This window comes from Camelus dromedarius, chromosome 10 (genome assembly GCF_036321535.1).
Source record: "Camelus dromedarius isolate mCamDro1 chromosome 10, mCamDro1.pat, whole genome shotgun sequence".
Taxonomy (NCBI): domain Eukaryota; kingdom Metazoa; phylum Chordata; class Mammalia; order Artiodactyla; family Camelidae; genus Camelus; species Camelus dromedarius.
This window is the reverse complement of record NC_087445.1, coordinates 77,708,912-77,726,838: the sequence shown is the minus strand read 5'-3', so window position 1 is coordinate 77,726,838 and position 17,927 is coordinate 77,708,912. Positions and strand designations below refer to the sequence as shown.

The 17,927-nt window shown below is 65.2% G+C and overlaps 1 protein-coding gene across 3 annotated transcripts in view; it reads right to left on the bottom strand.

The window, feature by feature from the left end:
* COL5A1 (collagen type V alpha 1 chain) overlaps positions 1–17,927 on the bottom strand; it is a 142,791-nt gene that overhangs the window by 70,975 nt on the left and 53,889 nt on the right. For all 3 annotated transcript variants that reach the window (XM_064490758.1, XM_064490759.1, XM_064490760.1), the window contains exons 5-11: positions 14,793–14,924; positions 13,584–13,721; positions 12,769–13,020; positions 11,663–11,830; positions 11,455–11,511; positions 6,920–6,961; positions 6,702–6,764 (exon numbers count right to left, since the gene is read on the bottom strand). In XM_064490758.1, coding sequence (XP_064346828.1) covers positions 6,702–6,764; positions 6,920–6,961; positions 11,455–11,511; positions 11,663–11,830; positions 12,769–13,020; positions 13,584–13,721; positions 14,793–14,924 — 852 coding nt within the window. The remainder of the gene's footprint in view (positions 1–6,701; positions 6,765–6,919; positions 6,962–11,454; positions 11,512–11,662; positions 11,831–12,768; positions 13,021–13,583; positions 13,722–14,792; positions 14,925–17,927) is intronic.

The window sequence follows — 17,927 nt, the reverse complement described above, 5'->3', positions numbered from 1 at the left end:
ACCACGCGGGACCCGAGCATGGAATGGCCAGAACCCCAGCGTGGGGGCTTCACTGTGGCTGGAGGCAGGTCTGAGCCAGATCCAGAGGAATCAGAGAGTAGGAAAGGCGGGAGACAGCGATCCGGGGGCAGAGGCCCCACTGCGGGAGGCGGGGGGGCGGGGCGTCCGCGATCCCGGGAACATCCCTGCCCGGGACCCCACCAACCGGGGAGGCAGCCCGAGGACACCTGCACTGGCTGCTCAGAGGCCCGGCTCATCCGCGGTCACTGAGGGGCTCCTCACTCGCCCCCGCTCTGTGGGTGGAGCCAATGCCAGGCAAGAAGGGTCCACTTGCTTGGACAGACACGAGGGACTGGAGTCACCAGGAGGACCACGCACGGGACACAGGCCCCTCGAGCAACCCAAGAACCCGATGTGCACAGGCAATGCCACAGCTCCAGCTAATCTGGTCCCAGACACTCCCGCCTCGACAGATTCTCCAGATTCCGGCCCTCGTCAGGCCTACGTGAAGATAAAACTGATGTAACGTGGCTTATTTAAAAAAAAGAAAGATGGAAAAGAAATTTTATCACTCAGGTTTTCACTCATGCAGGCAGACTCCCAGCCCGCTCGCGGGGAGGAGGTTTGTTTGCAGGCAGGTGGCGTTCAGCTCCATCCCAACGAGAGACCCGCGTCAGGTCCAGTCCGAGGCGGCCAGTCCAGCCCTCGCAGCAAGCGCGCAGGCACCACCGCGCCGCGAGGCTCCCGGCCCTGACGCAGACCGACTCCCGACCCCCGGCCTGGCGGCCAAGGGCCCGGGCGGCTCACCCCGGAGCAGAACGCCTGCCCGCCCCTTCTTCAGTAGTTACTTCTGTTCCCGGACTGACGCCTGTTCTCGTGAAGTGCGTGGTAACCAGCCTAAAGCTCCGAGAGCGCCCAGGGGAGGCTGGGAGCGTGCGCGCCGGACACGCGGCACCCAGCACGGTGGCGCGCCTGCAGGTGCGTGGCGGGGAGGCGGCCTGCCTTGTTTTCGGTGAAATCGTCTTGTGCACGTTGCTCTGCAGTGGGCCCCTTCCCTCTGCTGCACATCACTGCCGGCTCATGAGCTTGGCTCGTCCTCTTCAACGGCCGGACAGGTTCCCACGCATCAGACTCATCGTTTATTTAATCCGTCCTCCACTGACGCACGCTTGGGTCCTTCCCAGTTTTCATCAGGACGCAGACTGCCGTGACGACTTTTTGGCACCTGTCTTAGGTGGGTCCCCAGAAGCAGACCCTCTGGGTCAAAGGAGTTTCCCCCTTTTTCTTAATTGTTATGAACCAGCCAAATCACCCTGCCTGCCATTTTGGAAAAGATTCTCAGAAGATAAAACTTGCTTAAAAAAGAAAAGTCCAGAACGTTTTTGCTGCCGAGATTTCCTCTTGGAAATCCAGTGCCGGCAGCTGCTCACAGCTGGGCTCTCTGCTTCCGAGTTGATCCCAAATCAGACCCCCAATTCAAAGCTTAGGGTCCATGTCTCCCAGGGAGATGCCATCCACGTGGTGCCCACGTGGCGCGTGCATGTGTGTGCATGTGTTTGTAGCAGTGGAAGCCAGGAAGACCCTGGGGCGGCCCCTCATCCATGTTTACACCTTCAACTTCCTCCTCCTGGTCTTTCTAAGCCATGGAAGGGGGTGGAATTCAACCTCAGGGGCTGCAGGAAGAATTTCACCCTCACACTGGAACGTTCCAGCCACATGTGAACGATCCCCAAGGGCATGTGAGAAGATGAGCAAGGAGAACGCAGCAAGTCCTGCAAGAAAGCAGTGGCTGGTGGGAGGAAAGCCACCGGCGAAGCCTTCCAACGTTTTAAAATCTGATGTGAGTCTTGCGGGGCCCCTCACCTGCACCCATATTTCCCACTGCTGGAAAAAAGTATGTCCACAAACCGTTGCCAAGCACCGAGGTCTGAAACCTAAAGGCTCTGTCCCCTGGACACAGCCGCCTCCCCTTTCCCAGGACATTGAATGCACCCTGATGGCGTGGCTCGCTCTGCACACAGCCTGTGCTGGGCATCCGGGGACGCTCCGGCAGGCTGTGGGCCTCGTGGGACCCTGACGCGGCTCCGGCCCCGGATTCCAGGCGAAATAAGACAAGTCTCCCGGCCTCCGTGTGTTTTCCGTATTATCTGATCGGCTGGCCCCCAGACCAGCGTCCTCACTTGGTCAAAGGGAAATGTTGTAAGGCGCAGGCCCCGCAGAACTGGGACACGTGGAGACTCGGCAAGGAACAGGGCAGCCCTTCCACACCAGGCGACAGCTGCTGCTCAGCGGAGGGTGTCCCTGAGGCTGCCCCGGCGGCCTCGGCACGGAGATGGAGGGACAGAGAGCTCGGACCCTTTGAAAGCGGCCATCGGCTGCGGCTGCAGACTCAGCCCCAAGGCTGCCCAGGAGGCTGGGGCGCAGCACCCGGGGACGCGCGGGCTCACCGCCAGCAGAGCCCAGCTGCTTCTCGTACAGGCAGCAGGGCCGGGGGAGCTCGGAAGACCTGGGGTGGGGGAGCGTCTTCACGCTGAGACATTTCTGCCCTTGCTCAGAGAGACCAGGAAAGGACAGCAAGGTGCGTGATGCTTAGACTCTCCGCACGCCCATGGCGGGTTTCCGGCCAGCTCCGGTGCAATGGCAGCCCCGGAGCGGCCAGCAAAGCTCTCAGCGACCACTTCCTGCTCTAGATCTGAAAGCTGGGGCAGGGGCTCCACCCGCGGCCGGGGCCGGAGCCCTGGGGGAGCCGGCACCGTCCCCTGCACACCCCACCCGGCCCGCAGGCCTCGGGCGGCCCTGCAGCAGGAGGGGCTGGGAAGTCACTGCTGTTTCCAGAGCCGGGAAAGCCAACAGGCCTGGAGGGAGGCACCGAGGTGCACCCGGGGCCTGCGTCTACTGCCAGTCCTCTCAGGAGGACCCCCACCGTGTGGCCCCTAATGTGAAAACGGTCCTTCCGGCTTCTAGGGGGCTCGAGGGGTGAACAAACGACTCAGGAGACCCCAGGATCACCGGAGAGGGGTGCCCAGGCCACAGAGAGGACACGGCCCCGCCACACACACCAGGAAGGCCCGTGGCACCACGGCTTGTAGCCGGGACATCACAGACACCTGGCTGCACAGAACGCGTGAGTAAGCAGGTGTCCCAGGTTAGATGGTCCCACACAAGGTGTCCTGAGCACACAGGGCCACCGGGCGAGCAGAGCCCCACGTCCTGCCCCAGGAGGCGGGAGGCGGTAGAATGACATGCCCTGGGGCCTGCGGGCGGCCACTCGCCATGGCCTTTGTAAAGCGAAAAGCTCCCTCTGGGCCTCAGTGGACTCTGCCTCTTTGTCAGAGTGCAAGGGACCCGGCCTGTGTCCGCTCGCCAGGCCCTGGTGTAAAAGAGTCGGCCGGGAGGGGAAGCCGCAGGGACCCCCGGGACTCACGCTTTCAGTGGGTGTGATCGTGGGGGTTCATACAAGCCTTTTAAGGCGCGGACGAGGCACTCAAGCAAAATCGCAAAACCCTGCAAGAGGCCCAACCCATGAAACACGAGGCCGAGGGGCTGCTGACTGGGAGAAGGGGCAGGAGAGGTGGTGCCCGGGGGTCAGCATTACTGCCGGGCTGCGTGCACACCTCCCTTCCCCAAGGGTACAAGGGCCCCCGATTCTGCAGGGAGGGAGGCAGCCCTGCGGGAAAGGGCCCCCATGCTGGTCGTGGAGGGTCACGGAAGCCCACCCGTGGAACCTCTGGGGCTTCAGGAACAGCTGGCCTTTAGGAGTGGGGGAGGGGCTTCCTTCCATTCGGGCCCAACCAACCCGACTGTTGCTCAACCAGCACCAGGAAGCAAGCGGCAAGAAGGGATCTGAGGCGCCAACTGCTAAGACGCGGCATAGAGGACGGGTCCAAGGGGTGCAGCCAGGAGAAGGGGGGCCTGGGGGCATGAGGCTGGGCTGGAGCAGGCTGGTGGGGCAGGAACCAGGACGCCTGCCCCAGCGCGATGCTGTGGGGACAGGGATGCAGGCAGGCTCACAGCCACCTGCCCGCTGGGTGCACAGCACGGGGGCGGGGGCACAAGGAGAAGTCCGGGGGGGGTGGTCCTACGTCCAAGGGACGCAGCACCCAGCGAGGAGACAGCTCGCACAGTGAGGCGAGGCAGCAAGCAGCAGCCAGCCAGGAGCACCAAGAGGGGCTGCAGAACCCCGGGGCGGGGGCGGGGGCGGGGCGGGGATTGGCCAGACCACCCAGGGAGCAGCTCCCACGTGCACACGGGCACGTGAGGCCAAACAGGCGACGGGGACCAGAACATGCCACCCCAAACATGCCGCTTTGGCATGGGGAAAATTATTCCGAGCCGGAGGCAACAGAGGATCAACAGATGCGGGAAAAGTCCCCTGATCTCCCCTCATCAGCCTAAAAGCAGGACGTACGTTTCCCTTTGTGAGGGTGGCTCGGAGTCTCCACCACGCCCACCTGAACCCGGTGAGGGGCGCGACCCTCTCCCTGGAGACAGACAGCGGGCACCGAGATGAGCCCACCTGGGCGGACCTTGCTGGAATGACCCTCATCTTGCGTTAGTTTCTCCCATCTATTTTGTAGTCATGTCTCCATAATTTATTGCTCTTTGTTAAAACGGTGCATAAGTTCCCAAGTCTCACTATTTCTCTGGGTTTTTACTTCGTGAAGCCCCCATACGTGTAAAATTTAGAATATTAATACAATATTTTACCTTTTTAATGTCTTTGGTCAGTTTAATTGGCACATCCCATGCACCGAACATAAGAGGATAGAGGAAAAGTTTTTTCCTCTCATACAGAGGGATTCTGAGGTCAGCCCCCCGGCAGGTGGCAGGGCAGGATCCTGACTCTGTGTCCAGTGTTCTTTCACAGCTCATGAGCACACAACCAGGAGATCCGGGCATTGAGAGGCTGCTGAGCCGTGAGCAGGGACGATTCCTGGACAAGGCCAGGTAAGCAGGGCTCGTGGCAAGGGGGGCAGTGCTCAGCTCCCAGAACCAGTCCCTCTCCCCAGGACGGTCAGTGGGCTGCAGCATCAGAGACCACAGGCCCCAGAGCAGGTGGGTCCTCTGCCTGCCCCTCCTTGGTCCCTGTCTCCTGGACCCCAGCTTGGGTTTAAGAGAGACCAGGCGTAAAGGCACCAAAATGACACTCCCGGGTGTCGTGGCTCCTCCAACAGCCAGGCCGCAGGGCACAAAGTACCAGCAGGGGCGCCGTCAGGCTCCGTCCAGAGGCAGGGACCAAGGAGGGAGGGGAGCCCCTCTGGTTCACGGGCACTGAGACCCAGCGCCCAGCACTGTGGACACTCAGTGAACATCTGCATGCTGGACAGACACATGGATGGACGGACTGACACTGGGAGCACCATGGCGGCTGACCGGAGATGCCAGTCAGTACCGTGCCCACTGTGGACAGCGTCCTAGCCTTCGTCTAAGAGGGAGGAGGTCTGCGCTGCCACGCAGCCCCCACGCATGGGTCCCTCTGATGACGGCTCTGTGGGCCGTCAGCCGACCTGACACAGATCCTTGGAGCCAGCTGCATCAGGCACTGCAGCCCCCAGGACAGAACTCGGGCGGTGCTCGTCCCTGGGTGGGGGGAGGGCAGCGGCTGCCTGGTTCACCTGGAATTTTGACTGGGTGGCGGGGGTGGAGACAGCATGCTGTCCAAGCGGGTCAGAGCCAGCCCAGCACCCCCGCCACGGAGCGGGGCCCACCTACTCGCCCCCAGGGCCACCTCTGGCCACAGGGAAGCAACGTGGCAGGAATCCCGCCTGCTGCCCAGTCTGACCCGGCTGCGCTCGCAAGTCATGCCCAACCTGCTTTGTCTGCGGGGTCACTGCACACTGCCCCAGCCCCAGCGCCTGACAGCCAAGTGCCCTCACGGAAGCAGACCCTACCCGCCGCCTCTCCTCCGGACCAGACCCCGCCATCGTCCGCCCCCGAACCGCGAGGCCCTTCCTCGCTCTGGCCAGTGTACCAGGCCCTGGGGATAAACACCCGTTAGGACGCACACGCGCTCCCCGGGCCTCTCATCTACGGCTCAGCTGCCCGGTCTTCAACCCTTAACCTGGCTGTGCTCGCACCAACCTTCAGGAGACCAGCAGGAAAAACAGAAAAAGGAATTCAAGAACCCACAGGTGCAGTACCTGAAACGCCCACTAGGTGTCAGAACGAAATTGCGGGTCCGGGCTCGGCAGGCATCTCTGGTGCCTGCGACCAGCGCGACCCCAGGATGGGCTCTTTGACCCCGAGCAAGCTCTCTTGTGTCTGTGGTTTGATTTCCAGCAAGGAGACTGGAGCGAAGGGGACTCAAGGCCAGCGAAGCTCTCACACTGAGGGAGCACTGGTGCAGATCCCGAGACGCACCGGAGCCCTCCGGCCGCTGCAGCTGTTGCTCGGCCACGCGGATGCAGGGCCGCAGGGCCGCCCCTTTGCGCTGACCCGGCAGCCTCCGCGGGACACACGGCCCGGCGGGGCCTCCCTCCTGCAGGTGTCGCCTGCCCCAGCTCAGAGCCAGGCAGCGGCGCCGCTCCCTTAAAGGCCCGAAGGGAGCGCGCACAGGCAGCGGGTGGCGGGAGGCCTGACGCCCCGGCCACTTGAGGAAGGAAGGCAGCGCGCCGCGGGATCCGCACGTGCGAGGACAGGCCGGCCCGGGCAGGGAGGGCGCCGGGACCCGCCCACAGGGTTGGGGACTGAGCAGCCCTTACCCGTTCTCCCGGGTCCCCCACTTGGCCAGTGGGCCCCATCGTTCCTGGAGGTCCTGGGAGACCCTAGAAGGAAACATAAAACCAGACAGTCAAAGATGCAGCCGCGAAACAGTTCCCACCTGGCCAGGGGGGTGGAGGCGGGGCCGGGAAAGGGCCCGCTTTTCCCAACCCCCACGCGCCTCCCAGGATTCATGGGGGGAACAAAACACCATACTCACGGCGGGGCCTTCCGGGCCGGGCGGCCCCTCCAGGAGCATGCCCTGGGAGAGAACAGAGGGTGTCTGAGACCCCAGGACCCCTTCCCTCCATCCCCGGCCGACCCCACCCCACCCCAGCCCTGAGCATGGCCTCCAGGCCAGGCGGCCACAGGACACAGACTTGGGCCTCCGGTCCACACCCACCGCCCCGGCAGGGGACCCGAGCAGCAGTCTCTGTGATGGGGGCTGGGGCGTGGCCACGGTGGCCGTCCTGAGTGTGTCGGGGCAGCACCAAGCCCCAGACAGCAGCCAACAGGCTTCCCTCAAGAGCAGCTTCACGGGAGAGGGGGGACCAGGACCACCAGCCACACCTCTGGCCCTCCTGTTCCCTGGGGGAAGGGGGCAGTGCCCAGGCAGGCCCTGGTGACGGCTGCCTGAGGGAACAGTGGACCCCAGGACGGGGCCCACTGAGGGTGGAGGACCACTGCCCGGAGGGTTCAGGTAGAACGAGGGAAAAGAGACACCACAGGCCGAGGCCTCCGGCCCCGAGAACCATCAGGCCAGCTGCTCAGATGGGCTGCCCGGGGGGCTCCAGGCCCTGCGCCCTCCAGGGGGTGCTCCCCGCCGCCCAGCAGCAGCGCAAGCGGGAAACGCCGCAGAGTCCACTGGACACCTGGTGTCCTCCTCCCCCAGCCCCTCAGCTGGCTGAGCCCAGGTCCACCCGGCCTCTGGCCCCCAGGCCTCACTGTCTTTCCCCCCAAATAGGGGCAAGGCCTCCCGTCCCCACCCAGTCCACCTGGGCCCCAAAGTCTGTGCGGGCAGTGGGAGGGGGTCCAGCTCTCTGAGGTCAGGGCTCCTGGCCCAGGGCTCCCCACTCCAAGGCCCCTACTTCAGCCTCCTTCCCAGCAAGACGCTTCTCTCTACTCCTGTCCCGTCGATGCCAGAGCTGGGCAGGCCCAGCACCCCGTCTTCCACGCCCACTTCGGGGGGGCTGAGGCAATGCGTGGCCTTCCAGGGAGGGAGAGGGTCTCCCGCCCCTGCAGGAGTCTGCATGCTCAGAACACAGTGGGGGTGGTATCTGGGGGTCCGAGGACCAGGTGGCTTCGGCTGCATGTGGGGCCAGTGGGCGCAGTGGATCCCCCCTCCCCGGAGTTCCTGTGACTGCTGGGGCGGCGTGGGAGGGCTGGACAGACTGGCCCTGGGGCAGACCTGCCTCCTGCCCCCCCCAGAACAAAGCAAGCTCGGCTGCTTCTCCCGGGGCCTGGCCCCTGCTGCTCTGTCCCAGGCTTCTTCCTGCAAGTGACCAGTCCTGGACTTGCTGCCGGGGAGTAAGAGGATGTGCCCAGGAGAGGCACGGGGGGGACTCCAGGCTGGGGTGGGGGGGCGCAGGGTCCAGGGCGGTAAGCCCCTCCGACCCCCTCATCCTCCCACCAGGGCTGCCCGGTCGCTGTGAGGCTGCGCCCTGTGTTTACACAGATGTGCACTGAGAGAAGTGTGTGCACACGCGGTGCACACGGAGAGTTCACCCGAACGGCCTCGCCAGTCCTGGCTTTCCTGCTTCCCTCTCTGACAAAGGCCGCGGGGGGTGCTCAGAAGCCGAGGGGGGATTAGGGGAGAACGCCCCGGCCGCGTCGGGCCTGGGGCGCCGCAGCCGTGCTCCCAGACATACCGACTGCCGGTCCGGGGGCGGGGGTGTGGCGGGCAGGCCCTCACGGGAGCGCCAGCCCGGACCACTCCAGGCAGCTTGGGGAGGGCCGGGAGCTGCTGGATGGCCGAGCCCGGTGAGGGGTGCCTGCGCTCTCCCAGGCTCAGCCATCGCCAGGAAGGGGCCCGGGGCCACCGCCCCGCCGAGGTGGGCTCCCAAGGCCGCGGAGAGCAGAAGCCCCCTGCAGGAGCCGGCTCCACACCCCACCAGGGAGCAAGCTCTCAGCCTGAGGAGAACTTAACTGTTACAGGAGGCCCATCCATCTGCTGAGCGGCACAGACCGAGAAGACCTTTCCTAAACCACGGGGGACGGAGACACGACCATCTTCTGCCTGTGGTGGGCGCTCACCAGCTGTTCCCTGCCATGGACTCTGGGGATCCCTGGTCCCTGAGGTCCCAGGGCGGCTGGGAGCACCAGGACCGGTGAGCCTGAATCCTTCCAGTGGAGGACCCCTGCCCCTTTCAGGAGCCACTGTGCTGCGGACCGGTTACAGAAGGCCCTGGATCTGAGTGGGAAACAGCCCGACGTCCCTGGGATGGACGGAGAGGAAGAGCTGCTTCCGAGGGCTCCCTGGACGGTGAGTCACATGTCCCCAGAGGGAGGGCGCGGGGGCAAGTGGCAGAGAGAGGAAACAGCCTCCAGCCTCCACGGGCCGGGACGCCCGCATGGTCAGCAGCAAGACCCCGCCAGCCGCCTCCCAGGACTCGGCCATGTGTCTATGGGCAGCTAAGACTCTGAGGACAGCTGGCGAGGTTCCAGGCTGAGAAATTCCAACTATCTACATAAGCTCTCCGGTGGGAACCGGCCTCGGCCCCACGGGCTCTCCCCGCAGGCTGGGGGCTGGGGGGTGCGAACGCCGGGGCCAGAGCGGGCGGGCATCCTTCCCTGGCTGCGTCCAGATGGCCCATTCCTCCCCGAAAGAAAAATGAAACGAATCTTTTGGAGACACGCTATTTGTGTTGGACCGCCTCTGTTTTCTCAGCCCTCTCCCCTGGCCCGCCCTCCACAGTGGAGCCCGGTAGAGCCTGGCAGCAGGACACCCCGTGCACCAGGCTCACCCCCCGCCCCTTACCCAGATCTGGGGCACTACAGCTCTCCCACAGGGTCAGCCCAGTCGGGGGGACGTGCGAGCAGGAAGCTCGTGTGGACCGAGGTGCCGGCCCGGCCCTCGCACAGCGGGGACCAAAGCCAGGACCCCGCAGAGCCCAGCTGCTGCCTGCCCGTGGGGCTCGCTCTTGCCAGGCAAGATACTCCTTTCACTGAAGCGACGGGGACACCACAGAGGCCACCCAAGTCAGCAGCAGTCCACTGCAGACCAAGGCCACCTGTGGGAACGTCCAAGCCGGTCGCGACTTCCCCGGGAGGTGCACACAGCTGGCCCGCAGGGGAGCCCTGCTGGAGGCGGGCCCCTCAGCACTCCCCCAGCTACAAGGGCCACAGGGGTCTCGGCAGCCCGGCCCTTCAGGGGGCTCCCCCGACTTCCGGCTGCAGTGCTCTGCCCCGAGGGTCACCCTTCTCTCTGAATCTGGACTTGGTGTCAGGGCTCCTCATATTGCCGAGTGAGGACCTACCTGGTGCTGGCGGAAGCCCTGCACCCCCATCCCTTGGCCTCAGACAAGCCCTGTGTCTCTTGGACCCCAGGGAGCAACGGAAAGGAGATGGTCCCAACCCGAGGAAAGGATGTGTGTGCCCAGCGGCCGCAGCCCTGGGGGAGTGGACGGGCCCCTCCCTGGGGCAGGCCTGGAGGGAGCCCGGAGTGGGACAGTCACCCAGTCCCCGGTCCTGTCTGCCCCAGCCACTGGCTTCATGTGCCAAGGGAGAAAAGGGTCCGAGAGACCCTCCCCAGTTCCACGAGAGGAGGGGGTTGCCTCAGCTCTGCATCCCAGGAGCCCCAAGATCAGAAGGGCCCTGGAGTCTCCAGCTGCAGCCTGGGCTCAGCCACCGGGAACCGAGTCCTGGCAGCGGAAGCCTGGCCCCAGTCTCGTGACCGATGTGGTGCAGGGCGCTGGCCTCCTCCCCTCGGCGCTTGGAGGACGTGGCAGGGGAGGGCCTTGGCAGCCAGCCCTTCCCAACTCCCATGTCCGGAGCTGCTTCCCGGCCCACGACGCTGTGTCCATCGTGTGCAGCCACGGGGGCCCTGCCCGCCTGATGGTCTGGCACCTCGCCCACCCGGGTCAGGGCCCTGGCTTCGGCGGCCCTCAGGCACGGCTCCCCGAGGGCAGAGGATGTGCCAACATGGAGCATGGCCCCCGCCAACACCCACCCACCCACCCACCCAGAGCGGCACGTGGGACCTCCTCCCTCCACTCCAACGTCATGACGTGACCCACGGCCGTGATAGTTCACTGGCCCGGGGCCCACCAGCCAGCGCATGTGGCTGACACGCAGCTTCCCTGTTTCACCAGCGGCAGCAGCCTCCCCCGCACGCCGCAGGCCCGCCGGGAGAGGCGCGTGAGTGGTTAGAGCCCCAGGCCCGCTGCGGCGCGGCAGCGCAGGCCCACACCCGCAGCGCCTGCTAGTCCCCGCTGACCCCCGGGACGGCCCCTCCCTCTCAGAAGCTGAGTGTCTTTATCAAGGAGAGATGAGCACAGCGACAAGCCTGGACCCTGCTTTGGGCAGCGCAGAGCCCCGACCAACCCGAACCCCAGGCGCCTCCTCCCCGGCGAGGTCCAGGCGTCCCCCTGCTCGGGGGCCTTCCGGAGCGGCACGCGGCGGCTCTCCCAGCAGTGGCCCCAGGCAGAGGGGCACAGGGGTCCCACGGGTATGGCCACGGCCTGCCTAACCCACCGTGTGCCCCGGGCTGCGACCCGCACCCCGCCCGTCTCAGGAGATGACAAGAAAGCCCCTTACTGGTTCGATGATGGCGGGTTCTCCCTTTTGACCTTTCTCGCCGCGTGGCCCTCCGATCTGGGGTCCGTAAGGTGCAGAGAGAGAAGGAGAGGAGAGAAGGGAGGCGGTCCAGGTTACACCAAACCCGCACAGCTGACGAAGCGGGGGTCCCCCCCTGGGCGTGGAAGGCGCCCCCGCCGGCCGGGCCCAGCACCCCCCAGCCACTCACGCCCTCGTAGATGGTGTCCTGGTTCGCGGGCATGCCGGGCCCGATCTCCGACGGGGAGATGGTGGGGTCGTAGTAGGGGTCGTAGTAGTTCTCATCCAGGTTCCTGATGGTCTCCTCCGTGAACTCCCCCTCCAGGTCGTCGCCCCCATCCTCCGGAGGCGGGTCCGGCTGAGAGGGAAGGGCGGCAGGGGTCACCTGAGGATGCCAGGTGACGGACAGAGACAGGGCCCCCACCCCGGGACTCCTAGGACAGCGGCTCCCGGACCTCAGCATGCGGGGCGCCTGGGGTCGAGGGCATCTCCTCCTTCTCTTGATGGGGAACTCACTCCAGAGCCCCGCGACCCCACGGCACACCAGGGCTGCCCAGGGACAGGAACGGGGAAGGTGGGGCCGCCAAGGGACTCCGGGCCCAGGGTCTCGGGGTAACGAGCCCCTAATCCCATGCCCGCTGACAGAAGGGCCGGGACCCATCAGAACCCTGTGTGTCTGCTCCGCGGTCATCAAGACTTCAGCATCATGTGACGGCTATTCTGAAGCACTCGCCAGATGCCATGGGCTGTGCTCAACTCTCTCATCTGAAAATGTGGCAACCGCCCCGAGCAGCGTGCCGGCTGTGAATGGGACCACTGACGTCCAGAGGGGGCGGCACTCTCCCAGTCACTGGCGGGGCTCTCAAGCCGGGTCTGGCTGACGGGAAAGCCCACGGTCCTGCCCAGCACGCCCCAGCCTCACGTCTCGTCTGCTTGTCCGCATCCCCAGCGCGTAGCCTTGAGCAGCCTGCCCCATCCCGGGCCCAGACAGGGCCACTGTCCGCAGCCCCCACGTCCTCATCCCCTTCCACCTGAACCCCGAGACCCAGAGGGCCGGCCTCATTCCACCCACTTTGCAGATGAAAAACTGACCACGCTGAAGTCCACTCCGAAAGTCCCAGGCCTCCCGGGGGGCACTTGGAGCGGCCCAGCTGCACAGGGCTGCAGGGCCAGGTGTGGTGGGCCGGGGGACGGCAGCCGCCCCGGGGCAGCAGGGTGAGGTGCACAGAAGGGGGGCCTTGGGGTCCAGCCCCCTCCCCTGGACCAAGCCCGCCCGGCAGGCAGGGGAGCAATTACGTTGGAGGCGTTGGAGGTGAGGACCGTGCTGGTGGGAACTTCGGCCCGGGCGCCCAGGTCGGGGAGCTGGTCAGGGTTCTCATCCGGGGTCTCCATGCCTTCTCCGTAGTTGAGGTCCTCGTAAGGGGGGGGCGTGTAGTAGTCCTCGCTGGGCACGTAGTCATAGTCCCCGATGCCAGGGTCCTCCTCCCTCCCGGGCCCCTCGCTGGTGTCGGGCACTGGAGCGGCTTCCGTGGGGGGCTGGGTCAGCTCCTGGGAGCCGGGGCAGAGACAGGCAGGGTGAGGGAGCAGCCGGTGAGCAGGGACCGGGTCTCGGGTTTCCTCTGCGGCCAGAGGTGGGGGCTGACCCATCGGCCAGCTGAGCTCAGTGGATCCAGCACAGGGGCCGCCTGGGCCCGAGAGGGGAAGCCCCGCCCAGCGGTGTGCAGGGCAGGGACTAACGTCCCAGAACGACACACTTGACAGGGTGAACTGCGCCTCAAAATTGCTTAAAAAGAGCATTCCAGACTCTCAGCAATACAGGTCAGTGTCCTCTCCACCCTCTGGGGAGGGGACCGTGTTCCTTCACATCCCTGTCTCTGGGTGTCACACAGCACCATGGAATCCCGCTGCCCAGCGCTCCTCGAGAGCACAAAGCACCCAGGGTCCCCCGCCCCCCGACCTCGCTCACCCGGCCACTCGCGTCCCCGCCAAGTCCCGCCCATCGCCTCCCAGGCTCCATGCATCTCCCAACAGCCCCCCAGGCTCGCCAAGGCGCCTCCTGTCCTCCCCCTGATGCGCTGTCGCCCCCAGGGAGCAGCAGCCCCCGGCCTGACCTCGGCCACCTCCGTGGTCTCGCGAGTAGCTCCGACTGGCACCTCGGTGGGGGTGGGCTCCTTGCCCACGTCGTCCGTGTCCTCGTAGTAGGGGTACTCATAGTAGTAGGTGTCTCCTTCCCCCTCTCCATCTGGGTACTGAAAGTCACCGGGGCCGCGTGATGAAGGAGCGAGACCACGCGAGAGGCGAGCGGCCTCTCCCTCCCCGCAGGCTCAGCCAGGAAGATCAGGTGCCAGAAAGTCACGCCCAGCTCCAGACACGGCCCGCGGGCCCTGAACAGGGTCCTCCCCCTCCAGCTCCCGGGGGGGCAGAGCCAGCCCCACGAGAAGTCCCAGGGACGTAACAGGGACCCACGTCCCCTTCAACGACAGATGGGCCCCAAAAGTCCAGCTGTTCTGACCCCGGGACCTGAGGACCAGGAGAACCAGCCAAACGGTGGGCTCTGCTCACAAGGCCACCGCCACCAGGGTTGCCCCCAACCTGCCCAGAACCACACAGGAGAGGCAGCCTCGGAGCTGAGGGGGTGGGGGTGGGGTGGAGCGGGAGGCCTCGGGGGCGGGAACCCTGCCCCGCGCTCTGGTCTGCACGAAGTGCTGGGCCGGGCTCCACGGCCGCCTGGGGCCAGCCTCCTCCTCTTCCCACTGGCCGTGAAAGAAGGGAGGCCGGAGGAGACATGAGTGACTGAATTCTACTGGGCAGGGGCTGGGAAGGCTTCCCATCGCACAAAGGGCTGCAGACAGGATTAACTGAGACGCTGCTGGAGGGCGGGGCGGGGGCTGGAAGGCTGAGCCCAGACACGCGGTCGGTCGGTCGCCACATCCGCAGGGAGGCGACGGCACGCTCCTGGAACCCTCAGGCCGAGGCTGTCCCTCTAGGGGTTCTGCGCGGACAGCCCCGAGCCCCCCGACCTGGCAGCCCCGAGGCGGCGCCCCGAGGGCTCCGGTGGCATCCTCTCTCAAGCACCTGGCGCAGGTGTTCCGGGTGAGAGAGCCCTCCCTCCCCTCGCCCAGAACCTTGTGTGAAGGGCCTTTTGAGACTCGGTCACTCTGAGGGCTCAGGACCCTTCGTAAGGTGGCTCAGGAACCTACCTTGTCCCCAGATCAATTACACTCTCACCCAGTGGGTTAACGGGGGTCCCACGGCTTCTGTGCCCCGCCCCCCCCGCCCCCCCGCAAGAGGGCCTGCCCCTGGCCCCCACCAGGACTCACGTATTCATCCGGGTTGGGGTCCTGGGACTGGGGCTTGTCGGGGACCGCGGTGTCACAGTCAGGGCTGTAGTGCGTGCAGTGATCGTAAGCCGCCCGGTGGTCCGAGACAAAGAGCAGCTGCTGGATATCTCCCTGAAAGAAGATGAGAGCCCTGAGCAGGCGGCACGGGAGGGACCCACGTGGGGACCCAGGAGACCTGCTTGACACCTGAAAGCTTGTCCTCGGGGCCAGACCTCTTCTGGGAGAGCTGCTGCTTCCAAGAGCCCCTCAAGCCACCCATCCACCCACCCACACACCCACCCAACCATCCACCAGTTCACCTGTCTAGCCATCCATCCATCCATCCACCCACCCACACACCCACCCAACCATCCATCCATCAGACGCCTTTTGAGCGCCTGCCAGGTGCCAGACCAGTGCTCAGATCTTTTGTCTCCTGCAGGCGATCAATGCAACCTGTGAATTCCTCAGCCCTAAACTCCAAGGGCTTGGAAGCACCCTGCCTCCTTCCCTGCCGCCCCAACCACAGGAGTAGGGAGTGAAGATTTTTTCAGGAGGCAAAATTCCCTACGACCCAGAAATTTCAATACCAAGGACTCAGATAGGTACATGAACAATTCGCCCAAATCAGTTCACCCCAGAGAGAGCTGCGGGAGGGGCTCCAGCCCACGGCCGCCCACGTTCACAGCCAACCCGTCCCCGCAGCCACGGGTGGGAGCAGCCCAGCGCGCACCGATGGCGCATGGATGGGGACCAGCTGCCATTCGTCCATACGACGGAGAATCACTCAGCCAGGAAAGGGGATGCGCGGCTGACTACTTGCCGCAGGTGCATGGATCACCCCACCAGCCACTGAGCCTCCTGGTCTTTTCCAGGCATCCTCCCAGCAGCTGACAGCGCCACTGTCAGCTCAGGAGAGCATGCATTTTATTCCACTGTTCTCATCACGATGGGGAGACGACGCAAACGACAGGGCAGCTCCAAGGGAAGGGACAGCACAGGTCCCACAAACCCCACCAAACACCCGCCGTCCTGCAGGGCTTCGACCCCATCCTGCGGGAGTAAACTGGTTGAAGTGGTAATAACTGTGTTAATGACTCGTGTTTAGACAGCATTTCCTGTCAATCTGACGCTGGGCAGAGAAGCTCTCTGCGCCCACGAGGACCCTGCGGACTGCGCCCGCTTAATCCCCGTTCTGCAGCTGGGGGGTGATGAGCCCTAAGAGGCCAGCCGCCCAGCGCGGCAGTCACCGGGCAGGAGAGCGGGGCCCCATCGCCACATGACCCGCCGAGCTCTTGGAGTTGGGGGAAGAAGGCGGAAGGATGTGGGGACGCTGGACTCCGTCCTTGGAGACAGCGCCCACACAGGGTCATCAGGGGCGATGCCAGGGCTGTGCTCCTTGCTGCGCATGCGTTTTCCCCAGAACCCGTTCTGTGTGACAGTGAAGGACGGGCCTGAGGCCACTGCGAAGCCATCACCAGTGGGTCCTGGGGTCAAGGTGCCAGGGCTGCACCCAGAGGGCGGCACATTCTCGTGGCTCATCTGCACCTTCGCTCCTTCGGGTGGAGAGACCTCTCTGGACCTTGGCTCAAGCACAGCTTCCCCTCCTCCAGAAAGCCCCTGGCGCGCCGGCGTGCAGCCCCGGGGGCCCTGAGGGGCCCCCCGCCATGCGCTCCGGGTCCCCGCACACCGCCCTCCGTCCCTCGGCCTGGTGCCGGCTACTGGGCAAGGCTCTGTGTGCACCTGCTCCTTGTCGCTGCAGGCCGCTCTCCTCCAGGGAGACCCCTGACTTGAGGTCTGGCCGGAGCAGGACAGGCACTGCACTTGGACGAGGGACAGCCCAGAGCACTGGACACGGTGACAGTGAGCCGGCTCCAGGGACAGAGGGAATCCCCACCCCCGGGGCGCGCGGGGAGGAGCTGCTCTGCACAACACTTTCTGGCTGTGTGGCCCTCGTCAGCCCGCTCACCTCTCTGAGCCCTTCTCTCTCTGCTGCGAATGAGCATAAAGGTGCTAACATCCACCTCACCTGGTCCCGGGGGCTACGGGCCCCCCGGGCAAGACTCCGTGTACACAGAAGGTGCTCAGTAAGGAGCATTAAGGATTTGTGATCAATGGAGGGGTGCTCAGGAAAAGTCCTGGGTGGGGGCAGGATCTGAAGGCATTAAGAGGCTTTGAGGTCCCAAGGGGTGAAGAGTGGGTCGCTGGCAGCACCCGAGTGAGGACGGCAGGACAGCGGCACTGGAAAGGGGGCAAGAGGGCGCACGCGGAAGAGCCAGTGAGGGGAGGTCGTGGGGCCGAGGGGGACGCAACAGGAAGCGGGTGTCAGCCCCCGAGGAGGGAGGAAGGATGAGCGTGTTCACCGCAGGCAAAGAGCCCGGCTTGCTCTCAACCACCCGTCCACGCACAATCGCCCACTACCCGGCCACCATCCATCCTTCCATCCGCCCATCCATCCATGACACATCCGTCCATGGTCCTTCCACCCATCTACCCATGACCCACGCATCCTTCCATCCACTCATCAAAAGCAACTACTGAGCACCTACGAAGTGCAAGCCGCTGCACCGCGCATGAGGGACGCAGCCGTGGCCCAGAGCCACTGCCTGGCGGTGCCCACGGCCGCCCCGACACCACGGGCTTGCCTTGCGCCTCACGCGTAAGGCACCGTCGTACCCAGACCGTGAATTCGTCAGGTTTCCATCGACGTCCCCACCAGTCCCACTGCCCCCTTCTGGCCAGAAGCCTGAGGCTGCCCTTGACCCTGCACCCCAGCTCTGCCGAGGCACATTAGTAGGCACCTGCAGAGCAGGGCCATGAGTGAAGCCAGAACACGGCGGCCATCTGCACACATCAGAACCACAGGCCCAGGCAAAGAAGGCGCACCCGCCCTGCCTGTCCATCTGGCGGTGAGTGAGCCCTTTCCCTGGGCCAGATCCCGGGCTGGGCCGGGAGGGGAGAGAGAGGTGCGAGGGGGCCAGATGTGGCCTCTCATCGCCAGACTGTGGCAGGGCTGGGGGACATGCCACCCAAGGCCACTAAGCCTGGGTCCAGAGATGGCCTCTGGGGTCTGTGAAACAAGGTGCCGGCCGCGTGCACTGCTCTGGGGACAAGACCCTTGCCCTCCTCGGCTTC